General features: G+C 42.7%; 1 protein-coding gene across 15 annotated transcripts in view; it reads right to left on the bottom strand.

Moving 5' to 3' along the window:
* RASGRF2 (Ras protein specific guanine nucleotide releasing factor 2) overlaps positions 1-24,991 on the bottom strand; it is a 266,150-nt gene that overhangs the window by 96,782 nt on the left and 144,377 nt on the right. For 8 of the 15 annotated variants that reach the window (XR_014838159.1, XM_021084503.2, XM_021084499.2 and 5 more), the window contains 5 exons: positions 23,323-23,405; positions 14,549-14,797; positions 13,250-13,638; positions 5,270-5,398; positions 1,704-1,793 (listed from right to left, as the gene is read on the bottom strand). Coding sequence is in view for 11 of the 15 variants with exons in the window: in XM_021084503.2 (XP_020940162.2) it covers positions 1,704-1,793; positions 5,270-5,398; positions 13,250-13,638; positions 14,549-14,797; positions 23,323-23,405 (940 nt within the window). In the remaining 4 variants the exon portion in view is untranslated. The remainder of the gene's footprint in view (positions 1-1,703; positions 1,794-5,269; positions 5,399-13,249; positions 13,639-14,548; positions 14,798-23,322; positions 23,406-24,991) is intronic. The other 7 variants (XR_014838160.1, XR_014838158.1, XR_014838161.1 and 4 more) reach the window with 1 other exon arrangement.

Here is a 24,991-nt window from a genome sequence, read left to right as displayed (position 1 = left end):
TGAAATCCATCCTTGATTTCACTTATGTCTAAAACGGAATCATGCAGCTCCAGACCACATTATAGGGGACATCAGCAGCAGGGTAACAAAAGGAGACTCAGGCTACCCTGGACCGAGCAGCACCGGCCACAGCGGGTCAGCAGTCTGCCCTGCCTCATCCCGCCCACTGAAGAGAACTTCCTTCCTAAGACTATTTCAGATGCAGGGGAGAAGCAGGAAGACAGGCAGCAGAGGCAAAAGCCTGTTCAGAGAGTGAAGAAGACAGCTGTTTTGGCTACTTCATCCTCTGCCCCATTATGCACGGACAAGCCAGAGTCCGAAAGCCAATGTCCATTAAAACTCTGCTTCCGTCTCCACGGAAAAAAGGTAACTTCCCCAACCCAGCCTCCAGCAAATGGGGAAATGGGCTCAGCCCGAAGTAACAATGACTCTTTTCCCTCAGAAAACATATTCAGGCTAAAAAACCTGTGAGGAAGCTCTGTACTTCACTTTTTCCAAAGACAGACTAGCTTGTGAGAACAAAAGACAGGAGATGTTCTTAGCAGGTCACAGTGATAACCAACTAGGCTGAAAATGTAGGGAACACTCCATTATTTCATCCAAGAAATGTTCATTATTATAACATGCAGTCAATAACAGAAGCCAACTAGATTGAGAAAACAGCAATCTTATTATCACGACTGGCTGTATTGTGTTATACTGATAGGAAACTGGGGGGGAAGGTCTGGGGACTACTGGGGGGGGCAAAGAACATCCCCAGTTTGCCTGACCACATCCGATGAGGTGTGTGTGTGGTAAAATACCGAAGATGTGGAATATAGTTAATCTGCAAAGATTTTTCGATTCAGATGGGAGATATATATATATAATCACTATGGTAATTCATGTTCATTACAGAACACCTCTCTGTTCTTACTTCAGTTTAGAAGGAATTCACAAAGACAGTATCTACCAGTTACTATCACTGAATATAGGTTCATAGGCTTTGGAAACGGACTTCTTTACGGGAGGTGAACAACGGCTAATTAGCAAAATACACCATCCCTCCCAGAACCCAGGGAGTTAAGTTTAGGTGAAGACACTCCCCGCAACAAGGCTGTCTAAACCACATGCAGATTTATTTTAACATAATATCCTCCTTGCACATGAGAAAAGAGGACAGAGATAATGAATAAAAGTCTTGATCTATTTAAAATATCATGCTTTTATTTGAAGTACTTCTTTACCCTGAAAATTAACTGACAGCAACTCAGAAAGCATCATGGAGCTACTGGAAATGAATTATGAGTCAGCTAAAGCAAGAGATCCCACCTTCCTCCCCACCCCCCTCCACAAGCCTCCCCTCCCACCCTGCATGCGTTTTTAGCACAGTACTCAATTAAAAAGGGAAACACATGCTCTCGATAATTTGGCTAAAAAGGTTAAAGAACTCCATAAAACAACCTGAAAGAGAGAGAACACATCCTTCTCTGCTATAGAAGTTCTCAAAAGTATTCTCCACAGGCCAGCTGGGTGAGACTCACCTGAAGGTGTTTATTTAAAAGGCAGTCCCACACCAAGACACACACGGACTTAGAAAAGGGAGCTGGGGATCTGCATTCTTCAGAAGCTGTGCAGCGTGTCATCAAGACGCTAGCAGGTAAGGACCACTGATGTACCATAAACTGCCTGGTGTCTGCGCTCCGCTGCTCGCCCCGACTCACCTGGTGGACTCCCGTGTCCTGCTGCAGCCGTGGCAATTGCAAAAGCAGAAGCAGGTGAAACAGAGCAGTGGGAGTTGTCAGCCGTCTGTCCTGGTTATTTAAAAAGAATGGAAATGGTATGGTGAGGCAGATGGATGATATTATGTAACGAACACTTTCATTTTATCCCTGCACTGGATGAAAGGTTGGGCCGAATACCCTGTGTTGTCCTTATTAATAAGCAAATAATGAGATTTACCATCAGCAAGTCCACTCTAGATATAGACCCAGGCGAAGCAAAAACTCATACATGAACATCCATGGTAGCATCATTCATAATAGCTAAAAAGGAGAAACAACTGAATGTCCATCGACTGATGAGTGGATAAACCAAATAAAAAATTCCCATATTAGGGAATATTATTTAGTCACATAAAGGAATGAAGTACTGATACATCCTACAACATGCATGAACCCTGAAACACCATGCTAAATGAAAAGTCACATACTGTATGGTTCCATTTATATTAAATGTCCAGAATAGGTAAATCCATAGAGACAGAAAGTAAATTAGTGGTTGCCAGGGGCTGGCGGGAGATGGGAATAGGGAGTGACTACAAATGGGCACAGTGTTTTCCTGTGGCAGAGATGATGAAAATGTTTTAAGAGGACAGTGGTTACGGCTGCTCAGCTTTATAAATATATATAAATCACTGAACTGTATACTTTAAAAGGGTGACTTACGGTATATGAATTTCATTGTTCTCTTCCTTTTTTTTTTTTTTTTTGGGTCTTTTTAGGGCTGCACCTGCAACATTTGCAAGTTCCCAGGCTAAGGGTTGAATCAGAGCTACAGCTGCTGGCCTGAGCCACAGCCACAGCAACGTGGGATCCAAGCCACATCTGTGACCTCCACCATAGCTCACGGCAATGCTGGATCCTTAACCCACTGAGTGAGGCCAGGGATCGAACCCACATCCTCATGGGTATTAGGTTCGTAACTTCTGAGCCACAACTGGAACTCCCTGAATTCCCTGAACTCTCAATATTAAAAATATTTTTTAGGAGTTCCTGTCATGGCTTAGTGGTTAACAAACACGACTAGTATACACACATATAATTCTACATGTTACTGATAGAATTTTCTTCTCAAAACACCTTTTGAAGTGGGATGGGTTCTCAGATGGAAGGATGCGCTGAGCACCTCTTTGCAGCCCCTCTCACGCCTCAGATATTTACACACAGCATTTGATAATGTGGATGCCAACCTCACTGCTTCTCCTCACTCAGGCTTTTAGGGAAGAGAGTTCACTGTGATTCTGACCTGGAGGGTTTGTATTAGTTTATAGAGTCATGCTTAAAATAAATAAGAGGGTGAGCAAAGGGCTGTTCCATGTGCCCAAGCACAAAAGCACAGGACAGCCCCACCCTCTCTTTGGCAGCAGCTTGAAACCATTTGTAGAACAAGGTGGCAGGTAGACAGATGAACAGGCAACATTTCAGATACACGGTGAGAACATGTGTGACACTGTCCCCATTTGGATCTTCCACAGTATCACAGATTTCGGCTTCCTTCCTTTGTCTCTGCGATTTAGTCAGATCACGGAAGAAACAAAGAACTTCATTAATCCACAAACAGGGCGAGGATTTGTTTGTGGATTATAACGCACATTCCACATGATGTGGCATAATGCTTATATAAATTTAAAATAATTTATATATTTTCCAATATATATAAATGATGTTTACATAAATTTTTAAAATATTAAATGAATATAAACATATGAAAAGAGGCTATACAACAGAACGCTAATAAGAGTAACCAAGTGGATAGCATTTAACTCTTGCTATGGTAGAGTTTTGCTTCCAGGCTTTGGCCCCAAACTCTTCCAAGGTGATGGTGAACTCCAGGGAGTATGTCCCTTGTGGCAAAGGTCAAGGCCTGGACTGACCAAGCCTCTGAGAAGAGTGAAGAGATTTGGCCAATTCCATAGTAGTCCTCTAACAAGCCAGGGAACTCAAGCTTGTTTCCCAGAACCGCCCAAACCTCAGGGTGACCCACTACTGACCAGGAACCTAAAATCGGTCCAACCGCAAGGGCTAATATCCATCAGGGAAAATCTGCTGCCAAGAGCCTGACCCAAGACAGCTTCTCTTGCAGCTGATGGCAATGACCACAGCTTCTACCATGTGGCAAAGGCTATGAGTGAAATGACCCTTTGGAGCCATGCACTCTATGCTTTGCTCAATGCCTTCTTAAAACTGAAGTCATGAGAATCAAAAAATGTCTACATTTCACTTGGGTTACTTGGGGTGGATCTGGTTTCACAACTGAATAAATTTTCCCTTCCAACTTGAAATAACTGGCCTGAAGAGGAAAAAGGAAACATTTCAAAAACAACTGTTATTTGGATATGTTTATTTGAACGATGGGCAGATAAATCTTCTGCTCTGAGAGTTTTCTCTCCATTCAGAAAACATTTGGTATACCCTAAAACAAATTATGGGTCACAATTTTTATAATTTTCAGAACTATAAAAAATATACCAGATTCTGGAGTTCCCGTCGTGGTGCAGTGGTTAACGAATCCGACTAGGAACCATGAGGTTGGGGGTTCGATCCCTGGCCTCGCTCAGTGGGTTAACGATCCGGCGTTGCCGTGAGCTGTGGTGTAGGTTGCAGACGCGGCTCGGATCCCGCATTGCTGTGGCTCTGGCGTAGGCCGGTGGCTACAGCTCCGATTGGACCCCTAGCCTGGGAACCTCCATATGCCGCGGGAGCGGCCCAAGAAATAGCAACAACAACAACAACAACAACAACAACAAAGACAAAAAAAAAAAACAAAACAGATTCTACTCCTAGCAATAATGATGATCGGGATTCTGTGCAACAGGACTTTATTTTAACCGAAACAGTGGTCTTGATAAAGACCTCCCCAAATCTGGTGTCCCAGATGAGCCTATATTATACAGACCACAACAGGATTCATGGTAAGGTATCAGAGTCTGGGAATATTTTAGTAAAATCAGCACTCAGATTCTTCAACTAGCAACTAAGAACTAGCTTCTTGATTCACGTTACTTCACACAAAGCGCAACGTAATGATGGGGTCAAATAAATATTGGTTATACTAATGGCATGTTCGCTAATCATTTATTTTTCTACTACTTGGTCCTCCAGTATCATCTGCTTCCAGTTAATTTTCTCTGTCTTTTTTTTTTAGCTTTTTAGGGCCGCACCCTCGGCCTATGGAGGTTCCCATCCTAGAATTCAAGTTGGAGCTGTAGCTGCCGGCCTACGCCAGAGCCACAGCAAGACGGATCCGAGGCGGGTCTGTGACCTACACCACAGCTCACGGCAACACCGGATCCTTAACCCACTGAGCGAGGCCAAGGATCGAACCCACATCCTCATGGATACCAGTCGGATTCGCTTCCACTGTGCCACAACGGGAACTGCTGCTTCCAATTAATTTTCCTAACTGAAACTAAAATATATCTGGGGAGAGAGACAGTAAGACAAACAAAAGATCCCGGAGCTAGAATCCTCTTTTCCTTGTGTCTCTGAGTCCCTTTCTGAGCTCTCACCTCCAGGCTGGCGGTAGCGGAGGTGCCGAGGAGTCGAGGGTGACCGGCAAGGTGAAAGTTCTGTGGCATCGGTCGCTGGGGAGCTTTCCACTCCTGCTCGGTCCACTGGTCCAGACTCTAGGACTGCTGCTTTAAAACACCAAGAGCTTTAACAACCAGGGCATGAATTCAAGAGTGTCTTGTCAGTATCATGCATGGAGAAAACACAAAAGTTTGTTAGGGAGAACAAGCATTTCATACTCATCTCTGTTTTTAAAGGACTTTAGCATGGACCTGAGGCCTTCCTCCTGGCTGAAGTCGAATGACACAAAATCTAACTGTGGATCTGCCCGACCCCCATCCCGCTGATCTTGTTGAGCCGGTCTGCCCTCCCCAGCCTCTTCTGGTCAACACAACTGAGGCCAAAAAGAATAGGATAGGCAGTAGTTTCCCCACCCTCCAGAATCTCTTCTGCCTGCTTGGAATGGAAAAAGAGGAACCCTTCCAGATTGTAAATGAAAATTAGGACTTTATGAGTTCTTTGCTTGGGTTGCTCCCTTAAGCCAATTAAAGTTTGAATCTTTATCTTTGCAGCCCCGCCCTGACCCCAAGGAGCTCTAGGGCTCCTAAGCATCTAAAGCGGTACTGTCCAAAAGGGCAAGACTGGCCAGAAGTGGCTATGTACATTTAAATGAAAACTAACTCAATTTAACTGAATATTTCACTTCCTCGCATGCACTGGCTACATGGCACATGTGGCTCCTGGCTACAGTACTCAACAGCACTTCTATCCTCTCGGAAAGCTCTACTGGATAGCCCTGTAGCTACAGGTCAGTAGGAGGGAAGCAGAAATTTTTACAAGAGTTTTAAGATAATGTGAGCCTCGTAACTGTAGCTAACATCTGATGAGTAAAAGAAACGTCATTCCAGGGTCATATTTAGGGTCTTAACACACCCCTTCCTCTAGCTTATTCACCAGGTAAAACTACAATGTTGCGTGTGTTCTTTTAAGAAAAAGCACTACAAAAATTTCATAAATTTCCAGCAACTCTTCCATTTCTTTTTCCTTGGGCTTTTCATCAACCAATAAAAGCTGTGTCACCTCCACTAATTTTACATTACACCCATCAGCAAAACAACTCTCAGCTCCCTTTACCATTCCATTCAAAATTTCACTCAATAAACTTTACAAAATCCCTCATGATTTCACATAAGGCCATTTTTACCCTTGCATGTGATTTACTCCCTTAGATATATGGCCGCAATTCAGCTCTTTTGAAACACAAAGGGGCCAGGGAAAGGAAATGGTTAGAATCTTTCCTTGAATGACATAATTATAGTCAAGCTGGCAATGATGCAGGATGGAGACCAAAAAGAAAAAAGAAAAGGAAAAAAAAAATCAGTGCTTAGCTGTTAGTTTTATTATTTTCTAAATAACTCCCTCAAAATTCAGTAATAGAAGGCATCTGCTCTGCAAAAGCAAGCAGAATATCAAATGTATGTCCTATGATTCAACCATTCATTCAAAGCAAAGGAGCAAGTCTTTCAGTCAGCAATTCTACCGAACCCAAAAAACTTTTCAGTGAGAGAGCTGGACAGGCCCTGCATGTCCACTGAAAGAAGACGAAAGCACAGAACACTGTACACAAGCAGGCACCTACAGTGAGGAGAAACCATGCCAGCGTGGTGGCGGGGTGGGGGGGACAGAAGCGTTTCCTTCTTGCAGGTTCATTTTCAATCAAGTTCCACGCTAACAGCTTTGCCTGCAGAACAAGTGGGCAGATGTGGGCTCAAAACAAATGCTAAATTTGGGAGCACTTTCAGCCCACAGGCAGGCAATTTTCAAACTAAGAACATAGAAACAGACACTAGTGATGTGGGTCATGTGGCAATGCCCAGCCTGGGCTGCATGGCTCTGGCCCAAGGGACCACTGACTGGGGAGGGGACTCATATGGTGAGCCACCCTGTGACTCTCCTCTGCCATTGGCCTGTGTTTTTTTGGTTGAGATCTCACCACTAGGTGGAATCTGGATGTGAGCTGGTCTTGTTGGAGGAACCCAGAAGAGCAGAAGGTGGGGGCTTCCAGGTAGGAAGAAAGAGTGGCGCTAATGAATGTTTAGAGAGTCTGGAACTGATCTAGGGACTGGGCAGGGGGTGAAATCAACTGCATTATTTTTTCCCTCCGAGGTTCAAAGTCTCACCCGCTCCGAGGGATATTTCCTATTTCTTTTCTTTCCTTTCATGTCATTTGAAGCTCTCTTGCCAAGAAATATTGCAAGACTGGCAGGATAACTGCAAAAACTGGACAAAGAGTGCTCCTATTTTTCAAAGAGGGTGCCCTGAAACTGTCTAGCTGGACCGCAGTGAGAGAGACCCATGGCCTCAGTATGGACCTCGTGGCAAAGCTGATAGTGTGCAATGCGGTTTGTGGAGCTGTATCCTGAAGCGAAAAGCAGAAAATGTATAAACTCTTGGCGCAGGCTTCTTACTCAAGTTTGCCAACTGTTTCTAGTGTCAGCATTATGCAAAGCACAGGCAAACATCTTTCAAATTAAAGACAGATCATTGTCTCGCTCTTCTTTGCCAATTAGAATTTTCAAGGCTAGATGGCAGAGTTATACGGCAGGACTCTTGGCTTCTACAGATATTGTGTACCCATGCAAACACGCGCGCGCGCACACACACACACACACACACACACAGAGTGAACTTGTCATCCATGGCTTTCCTACAACTATTCATCATCAGTACTGTCTTTATATGAATGCAAAACAAAAGGAAAAACTAAGTCTCTAAATCCTTTGTTTCACCTTTTCAAAAAAATACCAAAGAGCTCCTCGGACCCCAGGAATATTCTCAAGTCTCCGGAGCAAGAAAGGACGTCCCTGCACACCAACCTGTTCTCAGCTTCCAGACGAATCATGTAATTCACTACATTCAGAACCAAAATCAGAGTGACTCTAGGAACCACAGAGGACCACATAGTATTCATTTGTTCACTAACCGTGACCTTGGCCTCATACAATTTTTCTCCATTGCCTGATTTCCTTATCTATTTTATTTTGAATCCAGCGTACCATGCGCCTCTTTGAACTACCATCTGAAATACTTTTAAGAACAAGCTGGGAAGTAAATACATTGAAAATAATCAGAAAACAGCTACAGAAACAGACAAGAAATCCAGAAGCAAAGAAGAGGCCAGAACAAAATGTTTAACGGAAGGATTTGGGAGGGGGACTACCATGGTAAAAAGGAGAGATGCGGGGGGCATGTCAGTTGGTGGAGGTGACTAAGAAACACAGGAGGCAGGGGAGCTGGCATCTCTGGACTCGAGGTTGGGTCCAATGGGCTTCAAGAACTTTCATGGGCCACCCATGGACACAATCCTGGAACTTCCCCACCCTCTCCCATGAGAAGAGCCATGCATTTAAACCCAGGAGCCACAAAATCATATTCCTAACTCATGAACCATGTGAATAAACTGACTCCTGAAATTCTAACTGCAAATCATGTGTTTTGGGGAAATCCAATGAGGAAGTGGCATTAAGTCCTCAACTTTAGCTATTTCTTTAAAGAAATAGGGCAGAATGCAGAAAGAACCTACTATCTCTGCCACACCACTACTCATGGACCCTCTCCATCTACTGGGTCCTGGTCACAAATGATGCAAGCTGCCACCTAACAAGCTCTCCAGCTGCCACTAGCTGTGCCCATAATGATCCCACCTCTGTGCAACACCTGCACGGATAGGCCTTTGCAGCTTTTGTCAATGTCCTTCCCTGGTGGTTTGATCTGTTTTTTTTCTCATTTATTTTGGTCTCCCTGAGTCTAACCTTTTGCCAGCTTGTTGCTCCTGGGGGAAAAACTTCTGATCCCTACCAGTGACCATGCCTCTATCTGAGACAATAGGCCAAACAGCTGTTATAATATGGCAGTGGACCACTGCTGCGAACTCTAGGCTTGTACTTTGAAGACCAAAACTAGGGACTTTAGTGACCACCAGGGAAAAAAATCGACGTGTGGGTTAAAGTGTAAGAATTAATTAAGATGGGTAATGGGCAGCTTGACTGAGGACTTTTAGAACTACAACACCTTCTTAGTCCATAATGCAGAAAGGAATAGATTTTTCTTTTGCTTCCCTATTAAAGAAAAAAGTTAGGAGTTCTCATCGTGGCTCAGTGGTTAACGAATCCAACTGGCATCCATGAGGACTTGGGTTCAATCCCTGGCCGTGCTCAGTGGGTTAAGGATCCAGCGTTGCTATGGCTCTGGAGTAGGCCAGCAGCTACAGCTCTGATTCAACCCCTAGCCTGGGAACCTCCATATGCTGTGGGTGCGGCCCTAAAAAGACAAAAGACCAAAAAATAAAAGAAAAAAGTTAGTATCTATACTACTAGGCCTTAGGCGAATTAAAATGCAATCTCCAGGAAATTGCAAAAATGAAGAAAGATTCTCACCTCACTCCCCTTAGATGGCTGCTATCAAAAGAACAGAAAATACTAAGTGTTGGCAAGGATGCCGAAAAATTAGAACACTGTACACTGTTGACAGAAATGTAAAATGATGTAGCCACTATGGAAAACGGAATGGAGGTTCCTCAAAAAATTAAAAATAGAGTTACCATATGATATAGCAATCTCACTTCTGGGTATATACACAAAAGAATTGAAAGCAGAATCATGAAGAGATAACTGCATACACATGTACACTGCAGTATTGCTCACAACAGCCAAGAGATGGAAGCAACCCAAATGTCCATCAACAGAGGAATGGATAAAGTAAATATGGAACATACACACACACACGCATGCACGCACACACAATGGAATATTGTTCAGCCTTAAAAAAATAAGAAAATCCTGGCACATGTCACAGCATGGATGAACCTTGAGGAAATCTTGCAATGTGAAATTAACCAGCCACAAAAAGGCAAATATTGTATGATTTCACTTATATGAAGTAAATATAAAGTAGTCAAATTCATAGAAACAGAAAGAAGATGGTGGTTGCCAAAGGCTGTGGGGAGGGAGAAATGGGGAGTTGTTCAATGGATATAGAGTTTCAGTTGTGCAAGATGAAAGAGTTCTAAGTATGTATTGCAAGACAATGTGAAAAATACTGAACACTACTGAATGGTACACTTAAAAAAATCATGGACTTGGAGAATAGACTTGTGGCTGACTGAGGGGAGAGGGAGGGAATGGGAGGGATCGGGAGCTTGGGGTTATCAGATGCAACTTGGAATGGATTTACAAGGAGATCCTGCTGAGTAGCATTGAGAACTATGTCTAGATACTTATATTGCAACAGAATAAAGGGTGGGAAAAAAAATGTATACATGTAAGAGTAACTTGGTCCCCATGCTGTACAGGGGGGGAAAAAAAAAACTGGGGAAAAAAAAGTCTAAGATGGCCAAAAAGAAGAAGGAGGAAGAAGAGGAGGATTTTTTAGAAGAGTTTTGAAAAGTTTACTAGATACCAGAAAGAAGACTAGTAACAGGGTATACCCTACAGAATTGGACTTTGTACCAAAAGTCAACAAAAGCTGTACCTTCAGAAACAGTGATGACTCTTGGTCTCAGAAATGGCTTTCACCACTGGATGTTACCACTAGCCCTTTACTCATAGGTGTTCTTTGCCCATAAGCTTGCCTGTTTCCTCTCTGCAGCTCATTTACCCATTGTTCTTGGCTCATGTCAATGCCATTTTCTGATACTGCTCAACTGAACATGATTTCCCCTGCTTTTCACCTTTCTGAGCACTTTTGTCTATACCTCTTGTACCATTTGTCCTTATATTTATGTTTTGTCTACCTTATACGTAGTTAATGTAAGGGGCCAGTGCACCATCTTATCTACCATTAGAGACCCTGTAGCACAGCAACCTGCACAGACAAGATCACACAATTGCTCCTGAGCAGATCTTACTGTGTTCCATCCCAGCCCCAGGAGCAATCAAATCAAAGCCTTGGAGCCGCAGATGTCACAAATGACACCAAAATGCTTAACTCAAAATAGCATAAAAATCCAGACTTATCTCCAGATTTCTCCCCTCCTATTTAATGCAATCCAAAAAAGGAAGGGAAAGAACTTTCCATACTCCAAGAAGTTCCTGTACTTCCCAAGCCACTCTGGCCTAGAGGGGAGGTTTGCAATAAGCCCCCCAATCACTCTCTCCATGGAGATTCTCAGGCACTGCCCCGGATCAAAGCCCAGATGCACCTGTTGGTTTGTGCACTGGCTCATTATTCCCAAAAAGAATCCATCAAGATTCTGCTGCAGCTTGTTGTTCTAATGAATTTCTAATTATCTTCCCCCTTTCATCCTCCTTAGTTGCTAACGTGTCAATTTAAAGAATTTCTTATTTAAACGGATGCTACTTTTGATGATGACAACCACTCCGGCTAAAAATTCCACTGAATACCTCACTCAGGAAGCATATTTAAATGATCTGAGCTAGAAAGTACAGAGAAGCTCCAAGCAGGTAGAAAACAGGGGTCTACGCTTCCATCTGGGTGATCCTCTTTAAAATTTGCACTTTCTCTGACTTCCTGCCCACTTAGTATTGTGTTGTCAGTAAATACATCAGTTACTATAAAGTAGAAAAAAAAAAAAAAACCTCTTTGCTAATTTGACTGTGAAACTTTTCATATTTTATCACAGAAACACTGGATTATAAAAGCATGCAATCACCTCCTCCAAACCCTATGCTGTACCAAGTTGAGGAGGGTAAGGCGATGTGCCACAGGACCCTTGATTACTTCCCTGAGTATGTGGCTTGATTTATTCATTTAACAAAATTTACGACCTGTCACACCCTGGCCAAGGCACTGAGAGTTACAGAGGTGAACAAAATAGATGAGGTCGCTGACCTCATGAGTGTACCTGGGAAAAGACTGTGCAGGAAGAGGGGAAAACAAGTGCGAAGACCCTGAGGCAGAAGTGACTCAGGTATTTCTGAGACTCAAAAAGGAAATGAAGAGTTCCCCTTGTGGCTCAGCGGTTACAAACCTGACCAGTATCCATGAGGACTCGGGTTTGATCTTCGGCCTCACTCTGTGGATTAAGGATCTGGCGTTGCTGTGAGCCGTGGTGCAGGCCGGACATGCTGCTCAGACCTGGTGTGGCTGTGGCGTAGGCTGGCAGCTGAGGCTCTGATTCAACCCCTAGCCCGGGAACTTCCATATGTTGCAGGTGCGGCCCTTTAAAAAAAAAAAAAAAGGGAAAGAAATCAATGCGACTGAAGCCTAGCAGACAAGGGAGCATGGCAAGAGCCAGGCTTAAAGGGAGAGACAGGATCCAAGTCTCTGAGGATCTGAAGGCCTTAGCAGGAAGAATGTAGTTTATTCTAAGTGCAACAGGAAGTCATTAGAGAATCTAATCAGGAAACCAGATGATCTAATTCACATTTTTAAAAACCGTTTGGGTTGTGTCATGGACAATGAACACTGTCTCAGGTTTTATTTTTCTCCCTATTTCTCAGTTGTAATATGGAGTGTTGCCTTGGAAACCAAATTGAAGATTTCCTCTTAATGCTTCCAGGCTAGGTTATCCTTAGCAGGGAAAGGCTGAAAGCAGTAGAGGTGTTTAGAGCAGACACCGGAGGACGAAAAGGCTCTGAGGTTCAAGGTCATAGATAAGGTGCCCATAACCTGTTCAAGATCATGCTAGGCTCTTTGGCCAACCAGCCTTCGTCAAATTCCATCAAGAACCTTCCAATGATAACCATTTAGATAACCATTTAGATGATCCGATTCTTCCATAGACAACTGACTGCAATCACCCTTTTGCTACAGAAGGCCTCAGAACTAAGGCTAAGCTTCCTCTCCTTCTACAAAGGCTAGAGGGAACTACAGGCATTTCCTCTTCTAACGAGCCCCTGTATTCATTCTACTTTCTACACAGAAGTAGGAAAGTTGTCAAGGAAGGGAACTAGGGAACCAGAAGGAATGGTAGGGAAGCAGGGGGCCGGCAAATGCGGCACGCGGCAGCTGGATGATACCTCTTTGAATACTTCGTTTCAGCTTGTTACACAGATCCACGCGAGGGTTATCTACATGCTCTTCCACAGCTCCCGGGCTTTGTTCTGGAGAAGAAAGGCCTCTGCTAAGATCCAGCGGTACTTTACCAGTGTGCGGTGGTGGGGACCCGGCAGGGCTGTGGGTGGTGGTAGGGCTGCTGGACGCAGAGGAGGTGGTCAGGTCCAATGCTCCTATCCTTGAGTTCAAGGGAGAAGTCAAGGACAGCTTTCTGGCCCTCACCGGGGAGGACGTTCTAGACACAGCCAGTGGCGGTGGGGAAGAGAATTTGCGACATAGGCGTGGGGATTTGCCATCCACCAAGTGTTCACCTCTGTTGTTCTGGCTGGTGGCAAAGAACAATTCCAATGACCTAAAAACAAGAGCAAAAGCTCTGAATGGACTGTAGGCAAATGAACATGATTCCCCTGATGTCGTTCAAGAACATGCTCCCTACATTAAAAGGCTGCCCTATCATCACCCTTCCTTTTTTTTTTTTAATGCTTTTTTAAATTAAATTTTTTTTTTTTTTTTTTTTTTTTTTTTACTTTTTAGGGCTGCACCCGTAGCATATGGAGGTTCCCAGGTTAGGGAGTCTAATCAGAGCTGTAGCTGCCAGCCTACACCACAGCCACAGCAATGCAGGATCCGAGGCGCATCTGACCTACACCACAGCTCAAGGCAATGCTGGATCCTTAAGCCACTGAGCGAGGCCAGGGATCAAACCTACAACCTCATGGTTCCCAGTGGGGTTCCTTAACCGCTGAGCCACAACGGGAACGTCCCTAGCATCACTCTTCTGTTGCTGGATTCACCTTCATTTAAATGCTGTGTGGAGACCACATACTTGCCAAAGCAACAGAGGCACTTTTTAGGCTTGCTCTAATTCCTTGCTACTAAACTGTAGTCCAAAGATGAGGAACACCGGGATGGGGCCCCATGCCAGACCTACTGAATCAGAGCCGGCAATTTAACAAGGCCCCCAGGTGATGCTTATGCATATTAAAGTGGGCAAAGCACCATTGTTTAAAAAAAAAAATAGAAAGAAAACCCCCAAACAATAGAGTGATCTTCCAAATAATCACAGAGCAAGCAAAGGCCACTTGGAAACTTCAACTGCCTCCCTTAGGAATTCTCTGTGACCTCTCCTCACCCCCTTCTACTGGCCGGGCCTGCTGAGTTCCCAGGCAGGCCAGTAACCGGCAGAGCGGGGCTGCCCAGCTGCATGGCGGCCCAGGGACCAAGTGGGCCACACGTTCCTCACAGGCCAGTCTTGGGCCTACCTGACGGGGATCGAGGTGAAAGGCCTCTTGTATATGTCGGAAAGCTTCCCCAGCACCACGGCTGCTGTGGTGAAAATCCGATAGGTGTGCAGAAAGGTGTTGAGGAAATCGATGCTAAGAAACCGCAGGTCTGTCAGCCGCTCCAAGAGGCGCTCCACGCTAGCGTAACGGATCTGGGGCACTTTGCAGGAGTTGAGTGTTTTACTGAAGCAAATGTCGGTGTCATCCTTGTGAAGACGGGCATCGGACCTACGCACAGGGTGGGAACATGAGGATAAAACCAGGGTGCGGCTGCCTCTCAGCCCCTGAATATTTCAGTATTTGTAAACATGCACAAATATTTCCGTATTTGTAAATATCAAAGATGAGATAGTGAGGTTACAGGGAGATGGGCCCCTGGGCTGAGAACAGCTGGGATTTGTCAGGTTGAGTAAAATAGGCCTTGTTTCTCTGACATTTTAAGAAGAAAGTTAAGGAGAGGAGCTGACCTCTGCTGGGGTAAAAATTTGACCACGTCAACCACTCTTAAGGTCAAGGAGATCTCCCCAACTACGCATGTGTAGAAAGATTCCTGGGGTCAAAAAGGGAGGGGTGCTACCCCATAATAGGTGTTGTCAACCTTCCCATAGGCCATTAGGCTGGAATTCGTCTTGGCTAAAAGACACATGAGCATATCTGGGAGAGCCCTGGGTCCAATCAGGTATGAGAAATAAAACAAGATAACTGGCCACTGGAAAACAAAGACTCGGAAGAACTGCCCTCTATAAGTGACTTAAGTCACCTCTCTGGCCAGTTCCTCATTCAGGAGGATACCCGTACCTTCATCCTTCTTTTGAGTGTGTATCCTCCTTTGGGGTGCCCTGCCTCAGTCTTAAATAAAGTACTTTCTGTGTGCTCCCCCAGGTTGTGCTGTCCTCCTCCTAAGAAACTTTGCATCTGTTTTTCACAGTTTTTTTTTTTTTTTTTTTTTTTTTTGCCATTTCTTGGGCCGCTCCCGCAGTACATGGAGGTTCCCAGGCTAGGGGGCAAATTGGAGCTGTAGCCGCCAGCCTACACCACAGCCACAGGAACTCGGGATCCGAGCTGCGTCTGCAACATACACCACAGCTCACGGCAACGCTGGATCCTTAACCCACTGAGCAAGGCCAGGGATCAAATCCGCCACCTCATGGTTCCTAGTCAGATTCGTTAACCACTGCGCCATGACGGGAACTCCCTGTGTTTTACATTTTTGCCTCCTTGAAACATTCTTGCTTTCAATGGAGGTGAGAATCTGGGCCGCTCTGCTTTTAGCCTCTAACCTCTAGTGGTCTAGTGGCTGGGACTTCTGATTTTCACCCAGGCTGCCCAGGTTCCGTTCCTGAGCAGGGAATTAAGATCTCACTTCAAGGCATCACTCACTGCCATCTCTCCAAGATCAATAGGACATTTTACATACAACAAGGCAGGACTATAAAAACATCAAACATGCCATTATAATTTAGGAAGGTCAGAATTAATTGTGGAGAAGGTAATAATTTATTTCTCTCTGTGAATTCCTTCTGCAGGAGAGGAAAAATAATTTTGCCTCTACCCTTCTGAGTTCTTGGCTGAGATCCTGTAATAAAAGACAGATGAACAAGAGAAAAATAAACGAATTTATTAACATGTATATCTCACATATACAAGGCAAATAACTAGAGGAAAATCGGACTCTCAGAGAGGGGGCTTAGAACTGACTTAAATACCACCTTAATAGGGAAAGGGAGGTGGGGGTATGTAGACCTCTCAGGGGAGAGTAAATTGTTTTTAGAAAAGATGAATGAACCCTTGGAAGAACAGATGGGAGGTATGACAGTGCCAGTTTGACTGGGTATGTTGACATCTCTTCTCTCCTGTGACAAGAGTCTGTCTTCCATGGTTGGTTGAAACTCCTGGGAAAGGGATTTATGGCAACTGAGTTCCTTTGGAAGGATCTGTGTTTAGGTAGATATGAGGGATGCAGAAAAAGCCTCTCTTTGCATTTGCTATCTCTCAAGTGCCCATAGTGCATAATAATCAATATGCCTAAGTGGCATATTTTAGGGTGGCATATTCTGCAACCCTTCCGGTCTTTCTCTGGTTCAATTATGTTTCTTTAGGAAATGAAAGCCAAAACCCTGTGTAGGAGGGGCATTGCTTATGCCCTTAACCCAGAGCACCAGAAATGTGCTTCCAAAATTAAAAGTGACATGAGTTTCTGCTGTGGCACAGTGGGTTAAGGATCTGACTGCAGTAACTCGGGTCACTGTGGAGGTGCAAGTTCTGATCCCAGCCTGGCACAGTGGGTTAAAGGTCCAGTGTTGCCACAGCTGCAGCTCAGAGTCAATCCCTGGCCCTAGAACTTCCATATGCTGTGGGTGTGGCCATACAATGACAAAAAGGAAAAAAGCAACAGGTGACACACTCCCCATGGAGAGGGAGACCCAGATGTCACTGCTATCCTCTGTGGTTATTTCTTTTTCTCACTTCTAATTTTGTGTGTTTGTGCTTTCTCTCTTTTTTTTCTTGATTAAACTGTCTAATAGATTATATTATTAGGTATTTTTCCCTCTGGAAGCAGCTTTTTGATCGATTCTACTGCTTCTCTTTATTTTAATTTATTGACTCCATTCTTATCTTAATTATTTCCTTTCTATACTTTCCAACATTTGATTTTGTCATTCTTTTTCTAACTTCCTGAACTGAATGCTTATCCCTTTCATTCTTTCTGGCTGATTAAGGCATTTACGGCTATTCATTTTCTGAATGCAGTTTAATCCGTAAGTTGTATGAAACATGTTTTCATTATGTTTTCAATATTCTGCAGTGTTAAAAAAAAAGTCTTCATTGGAAAAAAAAAAAAAAAAGAATGGGTGTCATGTAGGCAGTGAACTCTCCTGGAATAGTACCCACCTGCCTGCCTTCAGGCCTGGGCTTTTCTCATTCTGCAAAACCTCCCATCTGGCTGCTCCTCAAGCCACCACCCTAAGGCCCTTGCGCTAGAAGCCTGCAGCAGCCTCTCCAAGTGCACAAGCAGATGGGGGGGGGGGCGGGGAGGAGGGGGTGGTTCACAGAGCAGCCCTCAAGATCCTTGGCTGTGCTCAGAACCCCCAGCCCAGGGCGCACCTTTGTTAGAAAAAGAGGCCAGCACAGAGGCCAGGTTCCTAAGACGAAAAGCCTGGAAGCTGAGGAAGCCCACAGGAATCCAAGTGGGACTCAAAGAAATGCACGCCTTTGCTAGGACTACTGGTAGCCATCACATTCCTGTCTGATACCCAGTGTCCCTCTTCACTGCAGCATCTCAGAACAGGTAATCAATGAAGTCTTGGATTTCACCACTTGATTAAAGGCCACAGGGCCAGAGATGTTCAGTGAGGCAGTTGCCTGCTAAGAATCAGCTGGCTTGTTGTGAGTGCCCTTAATTAGCTCTTTCAGCACGTCAAGGGATTATATATTTATTTTCTCTTGGATAAGAAGAAATCAATAGCTTCCTTAGCTTGCTCTTGGAAACGCTCCACCCCAAAGCAAGCTCAGTGCAGGCAGAAGTACTTCATTTGCGGGCCTGAAAGAGCATTTTAAATGAGCAGCTTACTTCTGACAAGGAACTGGCTCAGGGTGGCCTGTTAGTTTTAGTCACATTACTGATCTCGAAAATACAGAAGTGCATCTCTTGAGATTCTTGGAAATAGCCTGGCTCTTTTTTCCACTTAATATGTGACCCTCAACCAACTTTACTTTTCTTAATTTTTCTCATCTCCCTTAGAAATTTTTATAAATCAGTCTGTCTAGGGGATGGCTAATCAAGGAAAGAGCATTTTCTCCCACCATTTTCCCACCCCAAATCTCTATTTTCTAAGGAAATTGAGGACAACTATTATTAAAAGAAAACAATGGGAGAAAATAGTTTCAAACAATGCAACTGACAAGAGCTTAATCTGTAAAATATACAAACAACTTATACAACTCAACAGCAAAAAAGCCAACAACACAATTGAAAAATGGGCAAAAGACATTTCTCCAAAGATACACAGATGACCAACAAGCACATGAAAAAATGCTCAACATTCCTGATCATTAGAGAAATGCAAATCAAAACTACTATGAGATACCACCTCACACCATTCAGAATGGCCATCATTAATAAGTCCACAAATAACAAATGCTGGAGGGGGTGTGGAGAAAAGGGAACTCACCTGCACTATTGGTGGGAAGGTAAGCTGGTACAACCACTACGGAGAACAGTATGGAGGTACCTCAGAAAACTAAATATAGAACCACCCACCATATGACCCAGCAATCCCAGTCTTGGGCATATATCCAGACAAAACTTTCCTTGAAAAAGACACATGCACCCACATGTTCATTGTAGCACTATTTACAATAGCCAAGACATTGGAAACAACCTAAACATCCATTGATGGGTGAATGAATTAAGATGTGCTATATATACACAACGGAATATTATTCAGCCATAAAAAAGAACCAAATAATGCCATTTGCAGCTACATGGATGGATCTAGTGACTCTCATACTAAGTGAAATAAGCCAGAAAAAGAAAGACAAATACCATATGATATCACTTATATCTGGAATCTAATATGTCACAAATGAATCTTTTCACAGAAAAGAAAATCATGGACTTGGAGAACAGACTTGTGTTTGTGAAGGGGGAGGGAGTGGGATGGACTGGGAATTTGGGGTTAATAGATGCAAACTATTGCTTTTGGAGTGGATAAGCAATGAGATCCTGCTGTATAGCACAGGGAACTATATCTAGTCACTTGTGATGGAACATGATGGAGGATAATGTGAGAAAAAGAATATATATGTGTGTGTGTATGACTGGGTCACTTTGCTGTACAGTAGAAATTGACAGAATACTGTAAATTGACTATAATGGAAAAAATAAAAATCATTAAAAATTAAAAGAAAACAAGCCTTCGCCAATATACGTAAAATATATCACTTAAAAGGATATATTCACCTAATAAATGTCATGATTTTGAATTCTAATTTAGTTTGGAGCTTTGCATCTTTGACTATAATTACTTCAAACACTAGGAGGAAAAAACATATTGCCACCAATATGAAATTAAAACTGACTAATTAAATTACTGTCCTTCAAAGTTATAATTACATTTTCATTTTAAGTAAAGAAATTAAATATTAAGAAATTACTTAATTTTCTTTTATTACACTGAACGAGAGCTTACATTATTTCCTAAGAGACCCTCTAAGCTTCCTATGATAATAACAACTTCTCTTTGGTAGACACTTAAAACAATCTTGAGACATCAAACCCAAATCACCTATTGTAATTAGTAAGTTTTTTGGTTTTGTTTTGTTTTTTTGCTTTTTAGGGCCACACCTGCGGCATATGGAAGTTCTCAGGCTAGGGGTTAAATCAGAGCTGCTGCTGCCAGCCTACACCAAAGCCACAGCAACACAGGACCAAAGCCACATCTGTAACCTATACCACAACTCACAGCAATGTCAGATCCTTAACTCACTGAGCAAGGCCAGGGATTGAACCTGCATCCTCATGGATACTAGTCGGGTTCGTAAACCAATGAGCCACAATAAGAACTTCTATAATTAGTAAGTTTTAAAAGGAAGTGAAATCCCACTCTTGGGCATATATCTGGACAAAACTTTCCTTGAAAAAGACACATGCACCTGTATGTTCACTGCAGCACTATTCACAATAGCCAAGACATTGGAAACAATCTAAATGTCCATCAACAAAGAAGATGTGGTATATATACACAATGGAATACTACTCAGCCATAAAAAAGAACAAAAGAATGCTATTTGCAGCAATATGGATGGGACTAGAACTTATACCAAGTCAGAAAGAGAAAAACAAATACCATATGATACCACTTATATCTGGAATCTAATATATGGCCCAAATGCACCTTTCCACAGGAAAAAAAATCATGGACTTGGAGAACAGACTTGTGGTTGCCAAGGGGGAGGGGGAAGGAGTGGGATGGATTGGGAACTTGGGGTTAATAGATGCAAAGCACTGCCTTTGGAATGGATGAGCAATGAGATCCTGCTGAGTAAGATCTATAGGGAACTATATCTAGCCACTTATGATGGAGCATGATCATGTGAGAAAAAAGAATGTATACATGTATGTGAAACTGGGTCACCTTGCTGTACAGTAGAAAATTGACAGAACACTATAAACCAGTTATAATGGAAAAAATAAAAATCATCATAAAATTAAAAGGAAGTGAGTGCCTGAAACATAATGCCATGTCAATAACAAGACACAATTAAGGGAGGATAATTTTTTCTTTTAACTCTGCAAAACATCTTTTTTTTTTTTTTTTTTTTTTTTTTAATCTCATGTAGGCGGAGAAAGGCGTAGGAGGTAAGAATGCAGAATCTAGGGCAGAATAGGGCCATGGTGAAAACCAACAGAAGGGAGGGAGACTGCAAAAATCATCCTCTTTTTTTCTGAGGAGAGGCAAGCTCAATGTCACAGGGAAAAAGAAAAGGAAAAAAGGTATGAAATACACAAAACTCTTCCTTGGGAATACATCTAGTATAGTATAGGTGGGCATCAAAACATGTGTGACCCCAATAGGAAATCCTTACAGTCCAATATAGGGGTTTCTATTCACATAGGAGAGTGGTCCCAACTTATTACAGTGTCCCCTTGGTGCACCCAAAACTTGGAAAGTCCTGTCTATACAAGACGTAGTTAAACAAATGAGATTGGACATGGACATCAGTCAAAAGGCCATCACAGAGGCCAGAAGATGCGTTCAGGTGCTAGCCATAAATGAGTCAGGCACAAAACTAGTTTTCACCTATATTAATTTTTTGTGGGTGTGTCTTTTTAGGGCCGCACCCATGGCATATGGCGAGTCCCAGGCCAGGGGTTCGAATCAGAGCTGCAACTGCCAGCCTACACCATGGCCATAGCAACATGGGATCCAAGCCTCGTCTGTGTGGCCTACACCACAGCTCACAGCAACACTAGATCCTTAATCCACTAGCCAAGGCCAGGGTTCGAACCTAGGTCCTCATGGATGCTAGTCAGATTTGTTTCCCCTGAGCCACGAGGAGAACACCTCATCTGTATTAAAGTGAACAAAATGTATGTATAGCGGGTGTGCAGCTGCCCTATAGTTTAGTTGCTTATAACTTGGCTGCAAATTCTAACTGACATATTCTCATTCTGAAGCACACCAGACTTTAATGGCTGTTTAACCTTCAAGAAAGTACTTTTCAAAATGAATTAAAATAATGTATATTACTCCGTGACTATTACAATAAGAATACTATGGTAGAAAACTAATAAGACTAACCCAGTGGTGTGAATTTAAAAATTATGTCATAATTTAAACCTTTTAATTTAATATTCCATACTTGGTTTTAATTTTAGTATCATATGTTTTAATCTGTTTTTTTAAGATTATACTAAAATAACAACCTAAAAAACTCAATGCAAAAGGAATCTTTGCTTGAGAGTTTTAAAATGACCCTACCCAAAGTATTTTAAAATTTGACTAGTAATTTAAAATGGTATTCTTTTATATTTTTTCTGCAGTAATTCTGGCACTAGAGTAATGTACTCGGCCTTCATCTGATACAATAATTAATAAGTTTTAAAGTTGGTACCATTGTGATAGTGCTAATTATAATTAATACCTGTCAGAAGAAAAACGTTAATTTTTTTTTTCTTAAGCAGCTCAGGCCTAACAAAATCCACACAAAAAGCCATGGAAGACAGAGACAAACATTTTCTTAGCTTCATGTAACTTTTTTGGAAAGATATAATAGGGCTGCTTTAAAAAATACATTTTAATCTTAGAACTTACACTGCAAATAACCGAAAGAAATGAGAGTAGGGAACAATTAGGTCAGCTTCAAATTCCTCCCAAAACAATTTTTGAATTTGGAGACAGAAAAACATTCATATAGAGAGCAGTGGCACACAGTTATTGATCTAATGTCTCATTTTAAAACTATAGTTTCCTGGAGTTTCCATCATGGCTCAGCAGAAACAAATCTGACTCGCTCAGTGAGTTCAGGATCCAGTGTTGCTGTGAGCTGTGGTGTAGGTCACAGATGCGGCTCAGAATTGGCATGGCTGTGGCTGTGGCGTAGGCCAGCAGCTACAGCTCCGCTTTGACCCCTAGCCTGGGAACCTCCATATGCCGTGTGTGCAGCCCTAAAAAGACAAAAAATGAAATAAAACTATGGTTTCCTTAATGATCACATTAAATTGTAAGTTAGTTTTGGTAAGAAAACACATAGAGGGTAGGATGGCAGCCTTGGGCAATAGCCTCTGGGATAAACACACGTATAGGCTGTGGGTAGATGGAACCACAGAAAATCCAGTTAATCCATTTTGAGTCTTCAAAACCTGAATGTATCTCTACAACCAAATCAGACTAATATGATTTATACCCACTGAGAAGACAGCTAAACAATCTGCCCAACTTTGGTTCACCCTCTGATACATCTGGCTATCCTAACTTTTTATATTGACCTTGAAATTTTGGATAGGCTTTTGTCATTTGTAGCAGCATAAAAACTATTTTTCGATGCTGTGAGTCAATAAACTATGCATCTGAATAACCATTTGGATAGTCTTATTATTTATAATGTCATATCATGAACTGTCACATTACTGTCAACCATCTTCACAGTATGAAGCCAAATGCTACCGAAGCAATATTTTATGCAGGGTTTTACATTCTCGACCAATCTGATCTTGCTTAAAACGTAAGAGAAAGGATTACCACACTTACTTAATCATATGTGGCACAGTGACTTTGGAATTTTCTTCAAACACTATGGTCATTAGACCATTACACCGTATGTTGTCCACACACTGTGAAATTAAAAAACAGACAATTACAACTCACATGAAAACCTAGGCAGAATATATCATCCCAGAATTATTTAGAGCTGCAAAAACAATTTAGTTTCACATCTGTGCACACAGGCGCGTGTGCGCGCGCGCGCACACACACACACACACACACACACACCGAACATTACACATTGATGAACAGATTCAATATCCAAATACCAAAACTGTGCAGCTGGAAAATTCCTGAGGATGGATATAAGGGCTACATTTTCCTGGTAGGTGTTCCCCAAGGATTCTGAGCACAATGTCACAACGGCACAGTTCTCTAGCAATCACTAGAGAATTAGCATTACTAGAGAAGTTTACACCTTCATTGACTGACTCTGCTATATTCATTCTCTGCCCTAGTGGTTGGTAGGCTGCAGGCAGAGTAGAAATGGTGGCTTCCAAAGTGGGTATAGAGGGAACATTCCTGAACATAATCAAAGCCATTTATGACAAACCCACAGCAAATATAATACTCAATGGGGAAAAACTGAAAGCCTTCTCATTCAAATCCGGAACAAGACAGGGATGCCCACTTTCACCACTGCTCTTCAACATAGTTTCAGAAGTCCTAGCCACAGCAATTAGACAAACAAAAGAAATAAAAGGCATCCAAATAGGAAGAGAAGAGATAAAACTGTCACTGTTATGCAGATGACATGATACGATACATAGAAAACCCTAAGGACTCAACCCCAAAACTACTTGAACCGATTAATAAATTCAGCAAAGTAGCAGGATATAAGATTAACATTCAGAAATCAGTCACATTTCTAAATATCAACAATGAAATATTAGAAAAGGAATACAAAAATATAACACTTTTTAAAATTGCACCTCAAAAAATCAAATACCTGAGAAAACACCTGACCAAGGAGGTAAAGGACCTATATGCCGAGAACTATAAAACTTTAATCAAAGAAATTAAAGAAGATGTAAAGAAATGGAAAGACATTCCATGTTCATGGATTTAAAAAATCAATATTGGAAAAATGGCCATACTACCCAAAGCAATCTACAGATTCAATGCAACCCCCATCAAATTACCCAGGACATTTTTCACAGAACTAGAACAAACAATCCAAACATTTATATGGAACCACAAAAGACCCAGAATTGCCAAAGCAATTCTGAGAAACAAAAACCAAGCAGGGGGCATAACTCTCCCAAACTTTAGGCATAACTCTCCCAAACTTCAGGCAATATTACAAAGCCACAGTCATCAAAACAGTGTGGTACTGGTATCAAAACAGATAGACAGGAGTTCCCGTCGTGGCGCAGTGGTTAACGAATCTGACTAGGAACCATGAGGTTGCGGGTTCGGTCCCTGCACTTGCTCAGTGGGTTAACGATCCGGCGTTGCCGTGAGCTGTGGTGTAGGTTGCAGACGCGGCTCGGATCCCGCCGTTGCTGTGGCTCTGGCGTAGGCCGGTGGCTACAGCTCCAATTCGACCCCTAGCCTGGGAACCTCCATATGCCACGGGAGCGGCCCAAGAAATAGCAACAACAGCAGCAACAACAACCAAAGACAAAAAAAAAAAAAAAAAAAAAAAAAAAAA

This window comes from Sus scrofa, chromosome 2, assembly GCF_054392235.1.
Source record: "Sus scrofa isolate SSC_HxYL_T2T_F1_AM1 chromosome 2, Sscrofa_HxYL_maternal_Yorkshire_Landrace_v2.0, whole genome shotgun sequence".
Taxonomy (NCBI): Eukaryota; Metazoa; Chordata; class Mammalia; order Artiodactyla; family Suidae; genus Sus; species Sus scrofa.
This window is presented reverse-complemented; position numbering and strand designations above follow the sequence as displayed.